The sequence below is a fragment of the Accipiter gentilis genome, chromosome 7 (genome assembly GCF_929443795.1).
Source record: "Accipiter gentilis chromosome 7, bAccGen1.1, whole genome shotgun sequence".
Lineage (NCBI taxonomy): Eukaryota > Metazoa > Chordata > Aves > Accipitriformes > Accipitridae > Astur > Astur gentilis.
Window position 1 is genome coordinate 26,906,908 of NC_064886.1, and position 19,772 is coordinate 26,926,679.

At 43.2% G+C, this 19,772-nt stretch overlaps 1 protein-coding gene across 2 annotated transcripts in view; it reads left to right on the forward strand.

Annotated features, from left to right (window-relative positions):
• The first annotated feature begins 3,648 nt into the window (after positions 1–3,648).
• TOX3 (TOX high mobility group box family member 3) overlaps positions 3,649–19,772 on the forward strand; it is a 79,453-nt gene continuing 63,329 nt past the window's right edge. For both annotated transcript variants that reach the window (XM_049804433.1, XM_049804434.1), the window contains exon 1: positions 3,649–4,229. In XM_049804433.1, the coding sequence (XP_049660390.1) occupies positions 4,128–4,229 (102 nt within the window). In that variant the 5' untranslated portion in view covers positions 3,649–4,127. The remainder of the gene's footprint in view (positions 4,230–19,772) is intronic.

A 19,772-nucleotide genomic window follows, 5' to 3' on the forward strand; every position in this document is an offset into this window, starting at 1 on the left:
GGGACAGCCTGCCTCACCAGGGTCTTCACCACGGGCTGCAGGGGAATCTCTGCTCCGGCGCCTGGAGCATCTCCTCCCCCTCCTTCTTCACTGACCTGGGTGTCTGCAGGGCTGTTTCTCTTACATGTTCTCACTCCTCGCTCCAGCGGCTGTTTCTCCCTGTCGCAACTTTTTTTTCCTTCTCAAAAATGTTATCACAGAGGCGTTACCACTATCGCTGATTGGCTCGGCCTTGGCCGGCGGCGGGTCCGTCTTAGAGCCGGCTGGTGTGGGCTCGCTCTCTCTCGAACACAGGGGAAGCTTCCAGCAGCTTCTTACAGAAGCCACTCCTGTAACCCCCCCCCACCCCCCGCTACCGAAACCTTGCCACACAAAACCAATACAAGAATTCCAAAGCCATAGTTTTACTGAAGGACCTTGAAGAGAATAGCTTGAGAGAATTTGTTGGATTCCTTTCAAGCAATATGTACAGAAAGATATAAATACTTTGGCTTATATTCCATTTTTAAAGTACTCCTGAGATAAATACTGTTACTAACAGACAGATTTGACGTCATGTATGTGGATTTAAAGTGTAGCAGAGATTACTCAAGTTTACTTATTTAATAAACTACATTGAAGAGGTGCTGAGAAAGGAAAACACACACTTGCCTAATTTTTTAGTTTGTAAAATTCTCTCTGGCACAGTATCGCATAAACCCCAATATTTTCTTTAAAAAGAAAAACAAATTAGCATATATATCCCAGTTTCTCTTCTGTTTTCCCTTAAGTGACTCATTAATGTCACTGCAGTCTTAGTAGTTCTGCAAAAGACTTAATTTGGGCACTCGGTAGAGGTGCCAAAGTTAGATTATAGTCAGGAACTGGAATTTCTTTGGTTGGAAATGTCACCAAATTTCTATATTTTAGTTTGTAATTGTATAAATAGAGAGTATTTCAAAACTTTTCACCAAATAATATTTGGGGGATAAGTGTTGTGCCTAGCTGGAATTTAATTATTTTTTTTTTTTAATTCTGATTTCTTCCATTTCAATTTTACGTTAACTTCCTGCACCAGTGACATCAAGATGGAATATTTGGGGGTTTTCCTATTGTGCCTGTTCTTTTGTTTTCAGAAGAAACTGTGTTGGAAACAGTATATTCCATCAGAATACTCAAAATCACCATTGTTTACATCACCGTTATTTGCTCACCTTCTGAATTTAAGACTTCTAACCCAGAGGCGGTCATCGCCCGCCCACTGCGGCACCTTGGGTGCTTCCCGTCGGCCACCTCCTGCTCTACTGGCTCGTGTTTCTGGCTCTGGCGCGGAGACCGCTGCCGAGGCCGTGGGACAGGAGGGACGAGTTGGGCTGGTCAGCCTGGGGTGTGCTGTGGCCCGACAGACAGCCCCTCGCCAGCCAAGGCAGGAATTGTGCAGCAGGCAACTTGCTTTGTAGGCCACGCGCTGCCCAGAAGCCATAAATGGCATAGGTCTGCAGCCTTTCAGGGGCTCCTTGCAATATGGCAAGGGGACCAAATCCTAAACTGGGAATCATTTGGTGTTCATTCCTCCCTGAAGCAATTTCCCCCCTGAATTCAACAGGAATATGCTTTCAGATCTCGTTAGAAGCGTAGAGAACCAGAGGGAGGCAGTCTGAAAGTACCTGTATTTATATAGCAGAGCACCTCAGAACTCGGCGCCAACGATCTGTTCCTATACCTGAGCACCTGCTTATTCTAAAGTAGACACTCGGCTTTACAGAGAAGTTTGTCACCCAATGAGTAAAACAAAGCAGGTATTACTTTATTAACCTCAGTTGAAAGGTTGAAATGCGTTTGCTGTGCCTATACACTACCACTTTTCTGTCACTGCTTTGGAGGAATGCCCTAATGCAGCGTTGCATTCTGAAAGAGATTCAACGTCTTTTTATTTCTGAACAGTTTGTTTCGGGAGCATAAATAATTTTTGCCACAGGTATGGGGTGTGCCTGTGTGAACACTCTGCGCTGTATGTTCCTCAACCGCTTCCCTTCTAGCAACAGAGTAGATTTTGCATTTTTTTCCCTTCGGTTAAAAATGGTTGATGCAATGAATATGAAATTGGATTAGCTGTTTGACAGAATATGCCTGTTTTCTGCTGAGGCATTTAGCAGTTCATATACATATTTCTAGAAAGTTAAATTCTAAATATTCCATGTAAATACTGATGCGTATCTGCGCTACGTTTAATTCTGCTCTTAGCGCAAAACGTCACTTTAGAGATCTTTCTTTGCTTCAAACTGTGACACTTCAGGATCAGTCCCCTGAATAAGGGTGATCTGGTGTTGCCTGTGCTAGCAGGAGCCACTTGAGCCACCATAAACATTGAAAATAAGATTTCTAGGAAAGGAGTTGGGAAGGTGTTCCCTTCCTACGTGGTGTAGCTATTGACCGTTTTACAGTTTTCTCCCAATCTACCTCAACAGTGCAAAATCATGCCTGGGTACGAAGCGTGGGGCATTAAGCTCCTGAGGCAGGCTTCGGTGCGAGGCGGGACGGCAGCACAGGCCCAGGATAAATGTCCTCGGCGGCCAGAGCAGAGATGCGGAGACCTTCGGAGAAGGTCTTGCTGCTGTTGCACACTTAAACCTCGCATACTTGTGTTGTCGTTGCTGTTTTGCAACCAAACGGAGTAAACGTAAAGGCAGCCTGGGGTGTATTTCCAGTTGCGTTACAACTGCACCGGAGTCGGCCCTAGACCCGAACGGCAGTTCTCTCCCTCTCGCGGAAGCCTCGCGCCAAGGGCATATTTTCATCCTTCTTCCTTGCACCTTGTTGTCTGTAGGGCACAAGTCGTGAGGTTAAATGGCCTCGCCGTTTCCTCCAAAAGTTCTGGAGCAAGATTTTGGGTCAGGAACGCTCCGCGCAGGGCAGCAGATACAGCCGCGCAGCGCCTACGAGCGACTAAGCCCGTTTGGATTATTAGTGGATTGCTCTGCATCAGCCTCCAGTGACTCCGAGCTCAAGAAGGCTTCTGAGAGGCAGGCCGCTGTGTTTTCACGTCCTGCTCTTGACAGCACGTCGGACAAATCTCCTTCCTTCTGCCACCGCGCTGCGTGGCACACGCAAGGCAGCGGTGCAAATCAAGAGAGCGCATTACCCCAAAACCCAAGCCGGAGGACTGGTGGAAGCGGTGCGCGTTCCTCACCTAGAACCTTCCGGGAACGAGGACAGCCATGGGCAGGAAGGGCCGGCAGCCGCTCGCTCCCGGCCCCGCCGCCGGCCCGGGCGGCCGAGCAGCGGCGCGCAGCGCGGAGCCCGCACCGGCCGCCGGGGGCGGCAGCGGGCGGGCGGGCGGCGGGAGGGGCGGCGGCGGCGGGGCGGGGAGGGGCGCGGGCCCCGCTCGCTCCTCCCGAGGAGCGCTGCCAGCGCGGCGCCGGCTCTTTCGGCAGTTCGCCCCGCGCTCCGCAGCCCGCCCCGGCCGGCGCAGCCCCGTTCCCCCAACTCCGGGGCAGCTGCCCCCTCCCCGGCAGCCGCGGGGCGGCCGTGACATCGCGCTGCCCTGCTCCCCCGGCCCCGCGGGCAGGCGGCGGCGGCGGCGGCGGCCACCCCTCCCGCCCCCCCACCCCGCCTTTGTCGGCGGCGCGGGCAGGCTGCGGCGGGCAGCGGCGGTGGGTCGGTCGGTCGGTCGGTCGGTCCGTCCATCCCCGCCGGGCGCGTGGCTCCTTTGTGTACAGCAGCTGCTCCTGAATGCGGAGGCAAAGCCCGTGGCTTGGCACCGAGCTTTTAAAAAACAACAGCCTTCCCTCCTTCCCTCCCTCCCTCCCTCCCTCTCTCCCCCTCTCCCCCTCCTCCTCTCCCCTCCTCCCGCCGAGGCGGACGGGCACCCACCTGGGCTCCGCCGCCCACCTCTCCTCTCTTCCTCGCCTCTCCTCTCCCTCTCCTCTCCTTGTTTACCTGCACTTTTCCGCCGCCTCTTTCCCCCGCTGTCCCCTGCCGCCTCCCGGCCCTCGTTCGTCCCCGCTCCTCGGGAAGGCTCGGCGCCCCGCAGCTCCGGTCCCTCGGCCGTTTGCCCGCGCCCCAGCCCCGGGGAAGACACCTGAAGGTGGATCTATTAAACCTCCCGGCGGTCTCTCCAAGTGCACTTCTTGGACCAAAGCACCGGCATGGATGTAAGATTTTACCCGGCTGCGGCGGGCAGCTCGCTTCCCGGAGACCCCTCCAACCTGGACTTTGCCCAGTGTTTGGGTTACTACAACTACAACAAGGTGATTATTCCCGCGTGGGTCAATTCCTCGTGCTGCTGCCGGGACCGGTTCCCCGAGAGCCGGAGTTCGGGCTCCGTCGGGGCGGGGGGGGGGGGGGGGGGGCAGCTCGGGGCCGGGGGATGCCCGAAAGCCCGAGGCGGCGGGGAGCGCCGGCGGGTCTCTGCGGGGCCGTGGGACGCCCGTCCCCGGAAAGTTGGGGGCGGCGAGCGGCCGGAGCCGCCGGCACCCCCGCGCCGGGACCCCCCCCCCCGCCTGCCGGCGGCCGCGGGGGGACCGGCCCCGGGGGGGCCCGGCCGCCAGGCCGCAGCCGGCCGCTGCCTCGGCCCGGCGCTCGGGCGTTTCGGTCGAGTTCGAAGCCCAAAGAGACCCGCGAGTAACTTTGGGCTGCGGGTCCCTCTCTCCCCCGCGGGCAGGGAACAAAAGGCAGCGGCTTTGCCGAGCGCGCAGCCCTCCGAGGCTCGGGCCGGGACTTGCTGAACTTTTCGCCCGGCTGGAGCCGCCGCGGCTCGGGCAGAGCCCTGCGGGAGCTCGGGCGTCCCGGCGAGGGAGGGCAGGGGAGGGGAAGGGACGGGACGGGACGTCTCCCTCTCCTCTCCTCTCCTCTCCTCTCCTCTGCTCTCCTCTCCTCTCCTCTCCTCTCCTCTGCTCTCTTCTCTTCTCCTCTGCTCTGCTCTTTCGGATGATTCCGGCTGTATTACGGCCAGCCTCTAACCAAAGGATTATACCAAACAGGAGCATTACCTAAAAGTACATCAGCTGCTCGCACGGGAGGATAACAAACGTTTCGGTTTGACGAGGATTGTCAGAGAAGTTGCGGTACCGCTTCTCTCTGTTCGCACCTTCTCTGCGGCATGTGTAGTTCATGGAGTAAACGTTACAGTCAGAAGCAGTAGTCGCTTCCCAGTGGCTACCTTCATTGACAAAAATGTGCTTTAATAATACGGGGATGATTTGTTTCTCAAATTACCCAAATCTGGGAAAGGCAAAGTTAAGAATGACACTGTGACTCATGCTATTTTGAAAAAGACTTAGCTGTTTGCACTGTGATGTGTCAATAGCACATTGAGCTATTAGCACTGGGCCCTCACACATGCACATAAAGATCCCTTTCACACTGTGTTTTTCCTGGTGCTATGTTTGTCCAACCTCTGGGGCCTTTTGTGAGGCACTTCGTGAGATGCTGGGGAAAAGAAGGGTGCTGTACAAAGTCTAAACTTCTGTTAAAACCTGTTTTTTTTTAGACTATTGTCCAAATGAGTTGATAAAGTTTGATGAAATAGGAAGATCACTTTCAGAGAGAGAAAAATGTGGGTTCAAATGAAGGGATTCAGGAGCTGAAGAAAACTTTCTCCTAGACAAATTGCTTCTGAATAGATGTCATGAGTGTACTTCTCTGTTGCTCTTTATGATAATCTCCATCTGAGCTGCTCGATGTTCAGGTTTGTCAGTACTGATTTGGTGGCTGCCTCCCTTGTCGAAAGGCGCAGATTTACTTTCACTGGAGATGCAGACCAGCGTTCCCGTGGAGCGTGCACAGTCCCTGCCTTGCGCATGCTCTCTGGGCTGAGGCTATTAGCATGCTGCTTTTGTTAGTAGTTAATATAGAAAGACACAGGAGCATGAATTAAAGATGAAATGTCAACCTTAACTTTGAATGCTGCTAAGGACTTCAAGAGCTCTGAAACGCATAGTAAATGTTCACTGTTGTCTGATACGCCAACTAATTTTGGAAACTTGGCAACACTTACTGACAAACAGCATGCTTACTGTAAATTTCACTTGTTCAGTGACTTTATTGTGTTATGCATGGCATGCGTTTTTTCAGGCTCTGTTACAGGTTACTGTATGGGTTCTTTTTTTTTTTTTTTTTATTTTTTAATGTCCAAAATCTTGAATGTCTTCTGAAAACTAGTAGTTTATTGTGTCCATTAACTTGCTGTAAATGCACAGTTACATATAACCTTTTGACTGTATTTGCCTTCATCATACAATGAGAACAGAGCACGCATTCAGAAAAAGTCAAAAGTAACTAACTTTTGACCTATTCAGAAACGCATTTCAGTCGCTGTGCTCCTGAATGTAATTTTGGCAAGTGTCTTCTAGGCCAGGCTTCCAATCTGCAGCAGAAAATATTTTAATTAACGGAGCCCAGCTCACGATGCATGTGTCTTATAATAGATATCTTTGTATGCAAAAGGCCTGATCCAGAGCAGACCGACGCCTGGGAAACTGTGTCGCTGTTGCTGTGAGCTCTTCTTTGGTTCAGCTGGGAAAGTAGCAATGTGGTGTACAGGTGTTTCAAGGACAGAAGGGGAATCTGTGAAGGAGTTCCTAGAAAGGAGGATCTTAACTGTGTTAATCTAATCTCATTTTCTGCATTGTCTATAATCTGTAACTACAGGAGTCATTGTAAGTTGTTTTGGTTTTTCTTAATTATTCTGAAAAAAAGACTACCTTTATTTTGAAATCTTCCCTCCCTTGCTTTCCATCCATTCTGTCCTTTTCCCTGTGTTTTTAAGGAAAATAAATGATTACTCTGTTAGGGACTGGGATGACCAGGAGGCATAGGAAAAAAGAGTTGAAATATTTACTCTGCTGAAGTAAATGGGAGAACGGTTATTGATTTCACTAGGGACAGTATTTCACCTCAAGTCTTTCTGAAACTCATTTGAGTATCCTGCCCACTCATCCGTGCCTGCTTCATTGTTAGGAACTGAATCCATATTCTCTTTGTGACAATGACATTGCCTTTGACAACTGCCAGGAAGCAGGAAGTGCGATGGCAAGAGTAAACGCGCTGCGTGGTTGTATATATGTGCAAACCCGGCATTATTTATAGGAAAATATTCTCAGGATCATTAAGACATAGAGTTGACGGCATATGGCCTACCTGTGGAAGCCCGTGTCTTGTATCGCAGTGTCTAAAAATACCGAGCATAAAGCCTTTTAGTGTAAATACACTGCACCCTGCGAGACAATGCTGTCTCCCACCTGCATGCTTTAAACAGATTTTCCCAGGACTGTACGGTTTTTTTCCTTTTGCGGGTGCAGCGCTGGCAGAAACGTGGCACGCTGCCGCGTGAATCCCCAGGCAGGACTCGGGATCTCGCGTTGCCCTGTGAGCGAGGGACCACCAGCGGTGGGAGGGGAATTGCAGCGCGAGTCCTGGGCTTGTAGCCACGCGTGCTTGGGAGCTGTCCTGGCCCATACCTGCACGTGCCCTTCAGTTGGATTCCTTCTCCACAACCGCTTTTTAAGAGCAATGTCGTGCTTTTGAAATTGGTTGTCGATATTGGATAAGTAGGCCTAAGGGTAAGGGATGTCATCTTGGGGTTTTTGGTGGGGGGAGCATTAGTTTTGAGTAGGTGACAGGCGTTTGAAAACGGACTGATGTACATAAATGTCCCTGCCATTATTTATAGCGCAGCAGTTTCTAGAAGATTCCGGCTCGGGATTATTTTTGTTGAGACGGTATGCGACATGGTAAACGCAAGTAGAGGGCAAAAGAGGAAATCAAGATATGGAAATACGGCGATTTGTCCAAGGTTATGCAGTCGGTCACTGACATAATCAGGGCCACAACCAAGGTATTCTGAGATTCAGTCCAGTGGTTTATGCTGAATCTCATTTACTCTAACAGGATTACTTACATGTTTAAAGTAAAGCATGTGCTTAAGTGCTTTGCTGGATCAGGGCCATATTTGATAAGTTTTCAGTGCTGGTGTGAGAGTACATAACTTGACCCTGCATGTGTCTGGCTGCTGGTGGTTCAGCATAACAGTGATCCACCTCTGCTTCATGGAATTGCACAAGTGAAATCATTGTCTGCCTGTTTCTAGAGGAGTCCTGCTGTGGCGCACTAAAAAAAAAAAAGTCACCAAAAAAATAGGTATAAAAATTACAGAAAGTTGAAAGAGAGCAGCTGTTGTAAAACATTCTGCTTCTGTTCTGAGCCCTTTTTATGGTTCTGCAGATGGAGAATGATTTTGGACATTCGCTATAGTTGAGTAGTTTTTTTTCTAAACAAACTTTTTCACTTACTGAGTAAATTACACGCCTTGTACTAAAAATATTTAGGGAACTACTATTCATCGTAGCAAATACATTTTTTTTGTTAAAGGAAGCACATTTCTTATAATGCAGTCTGAAAAAGGGAAAAGAAAACTCCAAAACCTAAACACGTTCAGCTCGGTGCTTAAAATATCATTATATTAAATCCAGAATCCTTACTTCATTATTTAGCTGTCTACATTTTATAATGTTTATCTCTTCTACACAGATTGTCCTTGAAGGATACAAATTTCAAACATACATACCTTAATTTAGGCACTAGCATACATATGTGAATGTCAGAGCTTGATGTTTTTGGCTGAAATATTTTGCATTTTACAAAGGAAGCTCAGGAAGGTTATCTTGTTCTTCCAGAGGTAAAGCAAAGACAGCAGTAGTTTAGTAGCATGCTAAACTGGGGCTATAAGTCATTCCTATTAGCGTGTGTTGTTAGGGAAAAATGGATTACAGTTATGCAAACGATTGAAAATTACTCTTCTTGCAAATTTAGTGTGGCTATATATGCATAGGTTTTTCTTTCATATACCAGATGGTGAGAGACAATGGGTGCGTGTATGCTGTTAAGATGGAAAGCTCTATGCTCACTCATCATCTGCCCTGCATATATGCTAGTTTACATCTGGGCTCTGCTCCGATGCAGACGGGCTAGTCTCTGGTGACTGGAAGCTGATGCGTGCTGTGGTCCTGTGTGTACCTACAGCCTGACCGTGACAAAGGTGGCCCCGGGTGATGGGAGAGTGCCAGAAAGCACCAAGGAGCTCCCACAAAGTTGAGAGTAGAGATTCATAAGCAGAGACACAAGCATGGGTCTTGCTGGAGACAATTGGAAGTAAGGGGTTGGGAACTTTCTGCTGCGCTATGAGCTCAGTAAATGCCATTTTATCTTCAGTATTTCCCACTGATCTTCTGGCACATGTGGCAAGTGTGCTGAACTGCTGCTTTCCCAGAACGGCCCTCCCCTGCCTCTGGTATCTCAAAGCCTCAGGACTATGCAGGCAACTACTGCTGGGGAGCAAAAAAAGTTCCCAAAATACTTGGCTGTCCATCCAGCACTAAAAGTGTTGGATATATGCTTCCCAGTGCTTGGAAGAGGAAGTGCAGCAATCGGATGAGTATGTCCACAAGAATACAAATTATAATTTGTATCATCACCATGGCTTGCATTACACTGTTTTTCGGGAGCCATCATCCCCCAGGTTTCGTGATGTACTTGAAGAGGTAGCTGTGAAAGGAAACCCCCATATGCCAAAGGCAGCAACTCTGCAAGAACCTATGTTGCTCAGAATGAGCATCTATAATGGTGATACTAATTGGTTTGTGCAGTGTATGGTTTTTCTGTTGCTCTAATAATGCAGCTCCTACACTGAATGTACCATTTGTTTTCAAGATATAAGGAGTTGGTTGTATACAAAGTATACTTAGTAGAAGTCGATTTTTAAAACTATTTTTAGACACTTTCATTGCAATGGGTTACAATTGTATTAGGAAGATACTTGTGATGATGTACGGTAATATGTGAAGAGTTTGAGTTTAATGCTTAGAGGTAATCTAGAGTACTTACGGTATGTGTGGAAATGACTAGTGGGTGCGTTTTAAAATAATGATAATTTGTAGCAATCACAACTCTGATGTGTGCACACCACGCCATGGACACCCACTCACACGTCTGGCTCTAGAGTGAGGAAATACTGATGAAATCCACTGGGGTGACAAGAGCCTGATTCCCACAGCATCGCCGGCAAACATTGTATTTCATGCAGAGGTACCAAGTCCAGCCTAACCCTGTCATGAATTACGATGACTTTCTAATAAAATCCGAAATAGAAGCACAGGAAATAACAGCTTATATTCTTTGGCAGATACTTGAGAGGAGAGTAGCTCGTGTTGACTGAAGTTGTGCGGCTCGTCTGTTGCAGTGTTCGGCAAAGCGAGGCCGATCAAACTGTGACCTTTGGGTTGCGCTGCAGGCTTTTATTAAATTTACAGTTAATACATGCCTGTATATTTGTTGAATTCTGACACTCCCTAAACATGTAACTAATGCTATTGAATGATGATGATCTAATTTAAGAGGAGAAGAATTTGTACAGCACTAATCCTACCTTTTTATCTGTAATCGCATTTCTATTGCCGTAAAAATGAGTACAGTTAGAGACCTAATGGCAGGGGTGAATTTTCAAATGCTTCAAACTCTTATCTGATAGCCGTCTTCTATACTGTTACCCGTCTGTGTGATGTATTTATAGAGTGCCAGTCACCATAGTATCTTTGCGATGATTGCTACCAAAATTGAGAACTCTGAGGTGAAAATCTAATCAGGACTTTAGATAACAATGTCACACAAGAGCCTTCTGGTCTTTGCCACTGTGCTCTGTTCAGATGAAGGCTTTGATGAGATCATGCTTGCTGTCGCGTTATTCGTTATTTATTTTTTGTAACAAGATTTCTACTTCATATCTTTTCCACTGCATGTTAGCACGTGTCAAACCAATCCAAATTCTGTTTTGAATATATTCTCTCTGTACCTGAAACAATATATTGAAAAACACAGGCGTTACAGGGCTGCTGAACTAGCAAAACCAAAAGGGGAGACTGTCGTTAAACAACTGCTTCTGCCACAGGTACCTTGGCTATCCGAACGGATGTTTTCATGAACTTTTTCAGACTCTTCATGGTAATGGGCAGACAGGCTGAAAATACTATTCTCATCATGTTAAAAATGACTGAGTTTTATGAGGAAAGTGCTGGAGATATGATTGACTAGTGCTAGAGACTCAATTCTACTGGAGGAAAGTATGCTACTAAAACTAGACAGTATTAGTTTATTATTGAAAATTAAAAATGTTTTAAACAAACAGTGTAGTTTTCAGCTTGTTTGTATAGTTCATGTGCCAGCTCTTGGCATCAGTGTTCTCTGTTTACTCCTGCATGGCCCGTTTGCCCAGCAGCCCACGTTTTGTTGAAGAGCCCCTTGTAAGTATCAAGAGGGAAAAGAAAAGCAGTCCATTCTCAGAAACTGCAAGTTGAAAGTATCCCTTAATATCCCTTTAAGCTTGATTTAAAAAAAAACAACAACCGTGGACAGAATCAATTTTTTTTTTTTTTTTTTTCCCCCTGGCACTTGTATCTCAGCTTTGTTTATGCTCATTGGAGACTGACTCAATGTGGGCATCTTTCACTTCCTTATACGGGCATTAGATCAGGCCTGCCCTTGGCATTTCATGGGAGAAATTGTTACCAATTTAATGTTTTATTTTTTGCCTTTGTAAAGTTATAGCCCTTCTTCCTGTCTGGGTCACTACGACCATATATTATCATTCCTGGCCGAAGACTTGTGAGAGCCAAGACTAAATCTTATGGAAAAGAGTGGGTTGTGACATAGTGAAGTTAAAAATGAAGGCTGTGTTGGGATGATATGCCAGGATTTGCACAGACAGCCTCTGAAATAAGGGATCTGTTTGTCTTCTGCTTTTTTGTAATTTTTTTTTTTTTTTTTTTTTTTTGGTGGTGGTTGGCATGACCTTATTTGCTCCTGGCTGAGGTGAGAGCTGCAGAGGCAATAGCATGGGTATCTCCTCACTTTCCTCAGCTGCTTTACAAAGTATGTAATTGATGATTATGTAAAATCATTATGTTAAAGCAGAGTATTGCTTGAACAGACACATTTACATTTGGATTTTCTTTTCTCTATATTTAATAATCTGAAGGGTTCTGATCAACTGGGCAACTGAAGAAAAGGTTACAAATATGTAAAATTACCAGTGTGGTAGGATTTGGGGAAAATGAAGTCTACGTGCAGATGTTTTTGGTCACTTGAAGTGAGTTGTCTTCATCTCTCCATTTGGTTTTCTTAAGAAAATTTTTTAAGAGAAACTCTTCTGTGTTTAGCACTCAAAGTGGATATAATTTACATTGTAATTCTGTAAACAGCTAATATGAGAGAAATTAGATAGGCATCTAAAAATTAAATAGTTTTAGACATGGAAATTAATAAAGTATTAGTTTTTTTGTTTTGGGTGCTAGGGGTTGGTTTTTTTTGATTGTTTGTTTTGTTTGGTTTTGTTTTTTTGTGAGGAACCCAAGCATGGAAACAACCTGAGCTGTATGAATCATCCTTTCTATCCCAATGGGACAACTCCTACAGTTAAAGTCACTGAATTATATAAAGGTTTGTAGGTACAGGACGTATTTAAACACCTCAATATTGATTAACTGTCTAATTTTGATATGAAATATTGTGTTAAAAGCATGCAAAAATCAATTGCTGCATAGTGGAGTAGCTTATTTTCAGAGCAGATCATATTTATCTGCTTTTCTTTTTATGCTATTCTCTTTATAGTCATATGGCTTATACAAATAGTTGAATCTTGAATGGTTTGGGTTACTGTATTTCAGTATTACTTTGTTGTTAATAAAAGTGCTTTTGTTAAACTGTACTTTTATCAGTAAACTTTTACTGATAGAGGATTAGCGGTCCTCTATTTTTTTTTTAAAGCAATTTGCTTTCTTAAATAAATAAGAATTTGATTAGGCATGGGAAAATGGCCATTCTGTTTGCTTTAGTAGGTTAATGCTGTTACTTTTGTGGGTTCTTGGTAAGAATGTGGATGAAATGATGATAATAACAGGCAGTCAAGTAAATATGGGGATATCATGGTATTGATTTGTTCTAGTGAAAAACTTGATAGTTGTGGTTTCCTACCACAACCCAACATGGTTCCTTTTTCTCCTATTGTTTTGCTTGGTATGGTTTGCAATACATTAACTTTATGTTAAAAAAAAAAAAAAAAAAAAAAAAAAAGCCTACTCAATACATGTGACAAAACAAACAGAATTTTACAATGTGTTTTCTGCTCTTTCACAGCAGAACTACAAGTAAAAACAAGACTGATCTCAAGAGTATACACTGGACATACCATGAATGTAAACACATTGTGAGGTGCAAACATGAGAGCTTAATTTAGGTTTGCACTACAAAGTAATCATTAAAGTAAATAATATGTTTATACCTATGTGACTTTCTGTTTGTGGTTTGCTGTGAGTGTCCAGTAAGTGTATTTCAAAGGATAAAATGCAGTAATTTGTATCAATTTATTTTGTCCTGCCAGATAGTTTACAGGTGCAAGGTATTATTAAAGTTATTTAACAGTTGCTTCTGCTGTCCTTCTGACGTTTTTAAAACCTACTTAAAGTTATCTTTATGCTCCCGTGGTGATACACCTGTGACCCAAGGAGTGCATGTGGAGTGGTAAATCAGACGTTATGCCATACAAGGCAGCCTGGCGTCCTAAACGGTGCCTTGCATCATTGCTTCCATGATGGAGATCTACCTGTTGTTTATGACATAGCAGAAGTGCTGGTAAGGAAAGCCACCTTTATTTCGTTCTCGTACCTTCGTCTAAGCCTTTTTTAATATAATAGCTTTGTGCTGGGATCTTGAGTGATGCTTGTAAGGTGCATAGGGTATTGTATGGCTTGTTGAAAATATGTAATTGTTGTTTCAAGGATTTGACAGGCCATATATGTGTGCATTCTCAGTTCTGATGGTTGTCTTACCTTGGTCTTTTTACAGTAATATTTGAATCAGAGGTGTGCATCAGTGGCTTCAGTGAAGTGTTTCAGTACCCCATGCTCTCCCAGTCATCGTGCCTTATGGGGCTGATGACTTGCTTCTGAGATTTTGCCTTTGTGGAATCAGCTTTGTGGGTGCCTTTTCTGTGAGAGGACCCTTGAAGCGTGCTCTGCGTCAGCACATTCCTTGGGTGGCTTTCTCGTGGCCCCTTGGCTCTGCTGCCTGCTTTGACTTGGAACTTGCTGGCTGATAGCAAAAACCTGAAATTCTTGGAGCCACCCACACACAACTGGGACAGAATTTCAGTTGACATGCAGCTCTGACTGAACAAGGTGAAAGGCAGGCCATGTGATCTAGGGCTAAATATAACTCTGAGAGATTAATCAAAGATCATATGAAAGGAAAACATAGTAGTTCTGTTCATTAATTAGGCAAACCAGTAGCACTTCAGTGATTTGCATATGCAGATTTGTGATTTGTCCAGTGTACAGCTTAGAGATCGAACTTGCTCTTCTACCTCTAATTCTTCTCAAAAACCAGCTACAAAATTGTGTTGTGAGCTTCTATGTTTATTTTGCCTCAATCTGCAACTATAGCTTGCCCAGTTTAAGTAGCAAACTGTTTTTCTAAATTTAGTCGGCAAACAACTTGTGATAGGATAGCAGCCTTTTTCTGCCTTCGCTGTTAGAAAGTGTTTGAGTAAGGGTGGCGAAGATTGGCTTTGACTTCTATCAGCACAAATCTATTGCTGGTGATAACATATCATATGAGTATGCTGCCTATCTTCCTGTATTCTTGTCTCTAGTAAATAGCAGTTTTTCAAGGAAAGTCTCAGAATTTGCCCTTTTGTTAATAGTCTGGTGGAGAGTTTACATAGCAGAAAAGAATCCCAATTCCTCACTTGATAATGTACTAAAGGGGAGGTTTTTTGAGCTTTGTGTTGTTTTTTGTAAAGAAAATTGGCAACGGTTACTTGTAATACATGTAACTAATAAATGTTGAATCAAAAATGTGACTCTTGTACAGTCACACGTTTTTAAAGAGCAGACAATGTGTATTGGTCTGCATCAGTTGTAACAATTTTCCACTGCTTGGAAAACGCAGGGAGAGGGTATTTGCTGCTGTGCAAGATACATACATGAGGATACGTACATCAACTTTGGAGATCATGGGGCTCCTTATCGTTTGTCATTACTCTTGGATTGCTAATTAACTGAATTCCACTATAGTGCTCTCTGCATCATATGCCATGTTATTTGTGTGTTTATGCAGAATTATTTCTAAATAAAAGTTTTTCAGGTTATTCCGTCATGAGGCATAAGTGAGAGACAGTGATGATAAAGGTCTTCATTCATATTCGGACTAACTGCAGGTGAATGTTATGTTGTTATGCCTCATTCTCAGTGTTTCTGTGACTCAGAAATGATAATAGACTCCATTAAAATACCATGACATCAATAGACTGAGTATTTAAAATGCATATGAAGGGATAAAGTCTGGAATTCATAAGAATATAACAGCTATCTATATCATTTTAAACTGTATAAAGTATTTGTAGATCTTTTGAATTTCATTTAATCTCTGCATGAGTGAGGACTGATACCAGGCATATACCTTGCTTTCTGCCCCCCAGATGTAACCTTTTTCTTTTAAAGTAAATGTGAAAGTACAAAAGAAGGAACAGTTTCCGTGGAGGAAAATCAATTCTGGTCCTTCAGAATTATGAACTCGGACTGATACTTTGCAGCTACAGTGAGTACAAGCAATGCACTACAAATCTGGCACAGAATTTTGACAGTGAGAAGTCTCTGATCTCCTACTTTTTAACTACAGTGTTTCATTTCTTGTTATTTCGTTGAGTCTTACTGTTTTACTTCATTTTCCACACTGCTGTGGTAGGAAGCAGTCATTGCATTCTCGGTTGCCAAAGGAAATGGCCATTTATTGATTTTGAAAAAGAATAGAGAACTGGCTGTGAAACACCTTAATGAGAAAGAGGGAGTGGTGGCTAGGGAGCTCTGCTAAATATTTACAATTTGAGGATCAAGTATTTTCAGTCTGCCTGAGTTCCTAAACTTCCTGCAGTTCTGGGTGGTGTGTTTTTTTTGTTGTGGGTTGTTGGGTTTGGGTGGGGTTTTTGGGGGGGAGGTGGAGAAGAGGGTGAAAATACATGTTACTCACACTTAAAGATTTCCTATAAATTTGGAGAACTGATCTTTGGTTCTCATTTGATCAAAAGAGAGAGACTGGTTCATCTTTGCTTCTCCATTTGGTTGGCTTATGGCACCCAAGCAAAGGAGCTCCTGTCTGTAGCCTTTCTCTGAAACTCTAGTGGCCAGCGATCTTTGAATGTAGAAATAAGATTTTAGACGACGAATCTCAGTATGTGTGCTAGAGCAAGGCCAGTTGCTTTATTGATCCCAACTACTGAAGTTTTTCCCTGTGAAGATGATTTAAGTTTATCTTAAAAAACAAAACAAACAAACAAAAACAACAAAAAAACCCCCCACCCCCCCAACCCAATCAGTTAGACAAACAGACTGAACTTTGTGCAAGAACTGATTTAAAACATACTCGACTTTTTCTTTCTCATCCTTACTTTCTGAAATCTTCTGTGGATTCAAAAGAAATGGGTGCAATTCTGGTCTTGCATATAGGCATATACCCTCTTTGAAGAAGAGAGATGTTTCTGCTTTTGAATTGAGCTTTATAAACTTGCTGGAAAAAATGCAGCTTGGAGGATGCATTTTGAAGTAATAGTTTCTTGGGCACTGAACCGTTCATTTCCTAAAAGGATAAAGCCACTTCTTTGTACCTGCTGACAAAACAAAGGAATCGGTATTGATAATATGTTACGTGGGTACAGGCTGTAATGTTGATAAGCGTCACTCTGGCTGCTGAAAAGTGCCAGTTCTGTCTGGCCTCTCATCCTTACCAGAAGCAACACATCTGCCTCACTGGAAATCATAAAAATGGTCTCCAATTGTTTTGGCTGCACTTTTACTAAATAAATGAATCATTGTTATGTTTTCTCCAGCTTAGATACCAAACAAAAATGAAGCAAAATGCTACGTTCAGCTGCTTCAAGTTGGGAAGGTCTAGATAATCTTCATCTCTGAAGTGTGAAAGAACTGACACGTAAAATTGCAGGTCTGGCAGCAAAGATTTTTATTTATTTATTTTTTAAATAAGTACCTTACAGTTGGAGAATTTATTTTTCTTAAGAAAAGAAGACATAAGAGACCTGAACTATCTATGCTTCAACAGTAATACTGGAAACAGCAGGGTAAGAGAGAAGACAGTGTTGTTACAAGTGTGCCTGTATAAATACTGGCTATGAGCTTAGACTGGGAATGAGAAGAAAGCCTTTGTGTTCCAGAGGAGTAGGGTGCTGAGGCAGCCTTCCCTAATAGTGGGGACAAAGGAACAGTAGTCACTTTTAAGGCTCTGAGTTTATGCTAAATATCATGTACTGTGGTTGGCTGAAACAGGGACCGTGGGGTTGATTGTACTTTTAATCTTGTTTAATGTGGTTCTTTTAGGCTTCATGTTTACATTCCTAAACATACGATATCAAAGTTGTTATGCATTCTGTGATGCCAAGTGAGTCTCTGATTTGGACAAGGCAAGCATAGATATGATTAGTTGCTTCCAGACTCAACAACAATTTTGGAGTTATGCATAACAGCTAGTAAAGAAAATTTGCATCTGAAGTCTAATATTATAGTGGAAAACTATTATAAATGAGATTTATAGATGGTGGGGAGTTACCTAGTATCTGTGAACATGGAGAGATTACTTAGTTCTTCCTGCAGAAATGGCGTGCTTTTCCTTGGTGGTGGTGGGGAGTGAAAGGCCTTTGAGTGTCTGAAAGAGGTGATGGAAAAATCCACATCCAGAAGTTTGACAGTCTCTGGAAGTGTGATATCAAATTATTAGACGGCTTGGCTTGATGTGGGTGTTTTGAGAATGCACATCAAATAATTGTCTGCTTCCTTACCTCCTTGCTCTAATAACTGGTAACTGCCTCAGTTCCAAGTTTCTAAAAATATTCTGGTCTCATGGATCTGAATAAGAACTTCATTTTCAAAAAGCGTTTGGACAGTGGAGCTAAGCAGCCCTTTGGAGAGATATATGAAACACTTGCAAAAATTTGCCGCCCATCTTAGTATCCATTTGTGTTCATGAGCAATGCAAGTCTGTTTCTCTTCTCTAGAGGTCATAAAAATGGAGAACGATGATAGTGGATATCTTTATTTTGCCTTTAATCCATGAAGACAGAGTATGTAGTCTTGTTTGAGTAAAAGGTTCCGTCTGCCAGCACCGTGTAAATATTCCAGCCTAGGAAGGAGCAGCTACTACAACTATGTGGTTCTTTGCAGATATACTCCTCTACCCCAAGTTTGGGCACTTAATTCCTCATAGCCTGACCTGATTCCTTCATGTGGCAAAGGGAAGACTCCGTTTCCCTCATACTGTTGGTATTTTCTGCCATTGCAGATCATGGCTTCTTCATTTTTAAATTTAAGCAAATATGATAAAAGGGGAATTACAGTAGAGTAAATTAAGGATTAGAGTTAAATTATGGATTACTAGTTAATGTTAAAGGTACATAGGTACAGCATAATTTCATTCTTTCAATCTTTCCTTGAAAAGTCCAGTTTATAATCCTATTGAGTAGCAAATGGATGCATTTTATACAACTTCTTATATCATTTTATAGAGTATTTGTGCTTGCAGACATAGAGATGAAATACATATTTTTGGCTACAGTTGCAAGGATACTTCTATTTTAGCTTCATTTTACTAAATCAATAAATGAATTTAAAAGGAATTCAGTTCCAAAAGAGCTCTTGTATCCATTTTCTGTAAGCAAAGTAGAAGTTTTTGAGAATGCAACATTCCCGAGAAATGTGCTTTATCCTGTGATGTTCATTTGTATCTGTTTTTAGTCCAGTGTACAAAGGTAACAACATAATTTCTTACCTACTTGTACAGGGAAATTTCTACTATGCCCTGTGATTATTATCTCCTTCTAATTGTTCTTATGATTATTTTTTTTTCGGTATAATTCCTTTTCCTGGCCTATTATATGATAGAAAAATTTAGGTGCATGTTTGTTCATTTTTAAAAAATTATTATCTGGTGACTTCCTGAGATGGTCCTCTGGTTGGAATATATAAAACTGAACCTTCCTCCAATTCATTTTCTTGGAAAAGTTGCATTAAATAAGGGTAAAACTGAGCAGAAGTTGTATGTCAGTAAACAGTATCTTGAGAATTCTTCAACTGGGGTGGAATCAGATTAGTTATTTGTTTACAAGGAGATGGCCCAAATGTGTGGTGCAATAGTCAAAGACCTGGTAAATCACAGGTCTTTTTGAAAGCCTCTCATTTGTAGCACTGAACATCGTAGGCTGATATTTTTGGAAGCAATAATTCGGTTGCACTGGTTTTGAGTCTCAGACTCAAGAAATCTGTAGATTAATTTCAGAAGTCCAGAAAAAATTTTAGAAGTAGCAAATATCTGCTAGTTCTCAGGTTTTAAGAATTGGATGGCTCTTTCTGGACACCAGTAGCCTCATTTTTAGAGGTCTGATTATTTGCATTTGCAGCATGATTTCCTGAGAATTACTGAACTCTGAAATGTACTGTGAAGATTTGCTGCTTCGTTATAAGGCAGTTTGAGTGCAAAAATCTTATTGTCGAGTTTCATTGCTCCTATTTCTTAGTATGTCCAAGGCCAGGTACATAATTTTGTGCTATTATAGTGTGATTAAAAACCAGCATACAATTTTTTAAAGAGGGTTCTTCTAGCTTTGCCTTTTTTTTGAAGCGTGGGTTCGTTTGTTGTTGGAGTTAAACTTTGAAGCAGGTGGCTATAGCTGATGTAAGTTGTCT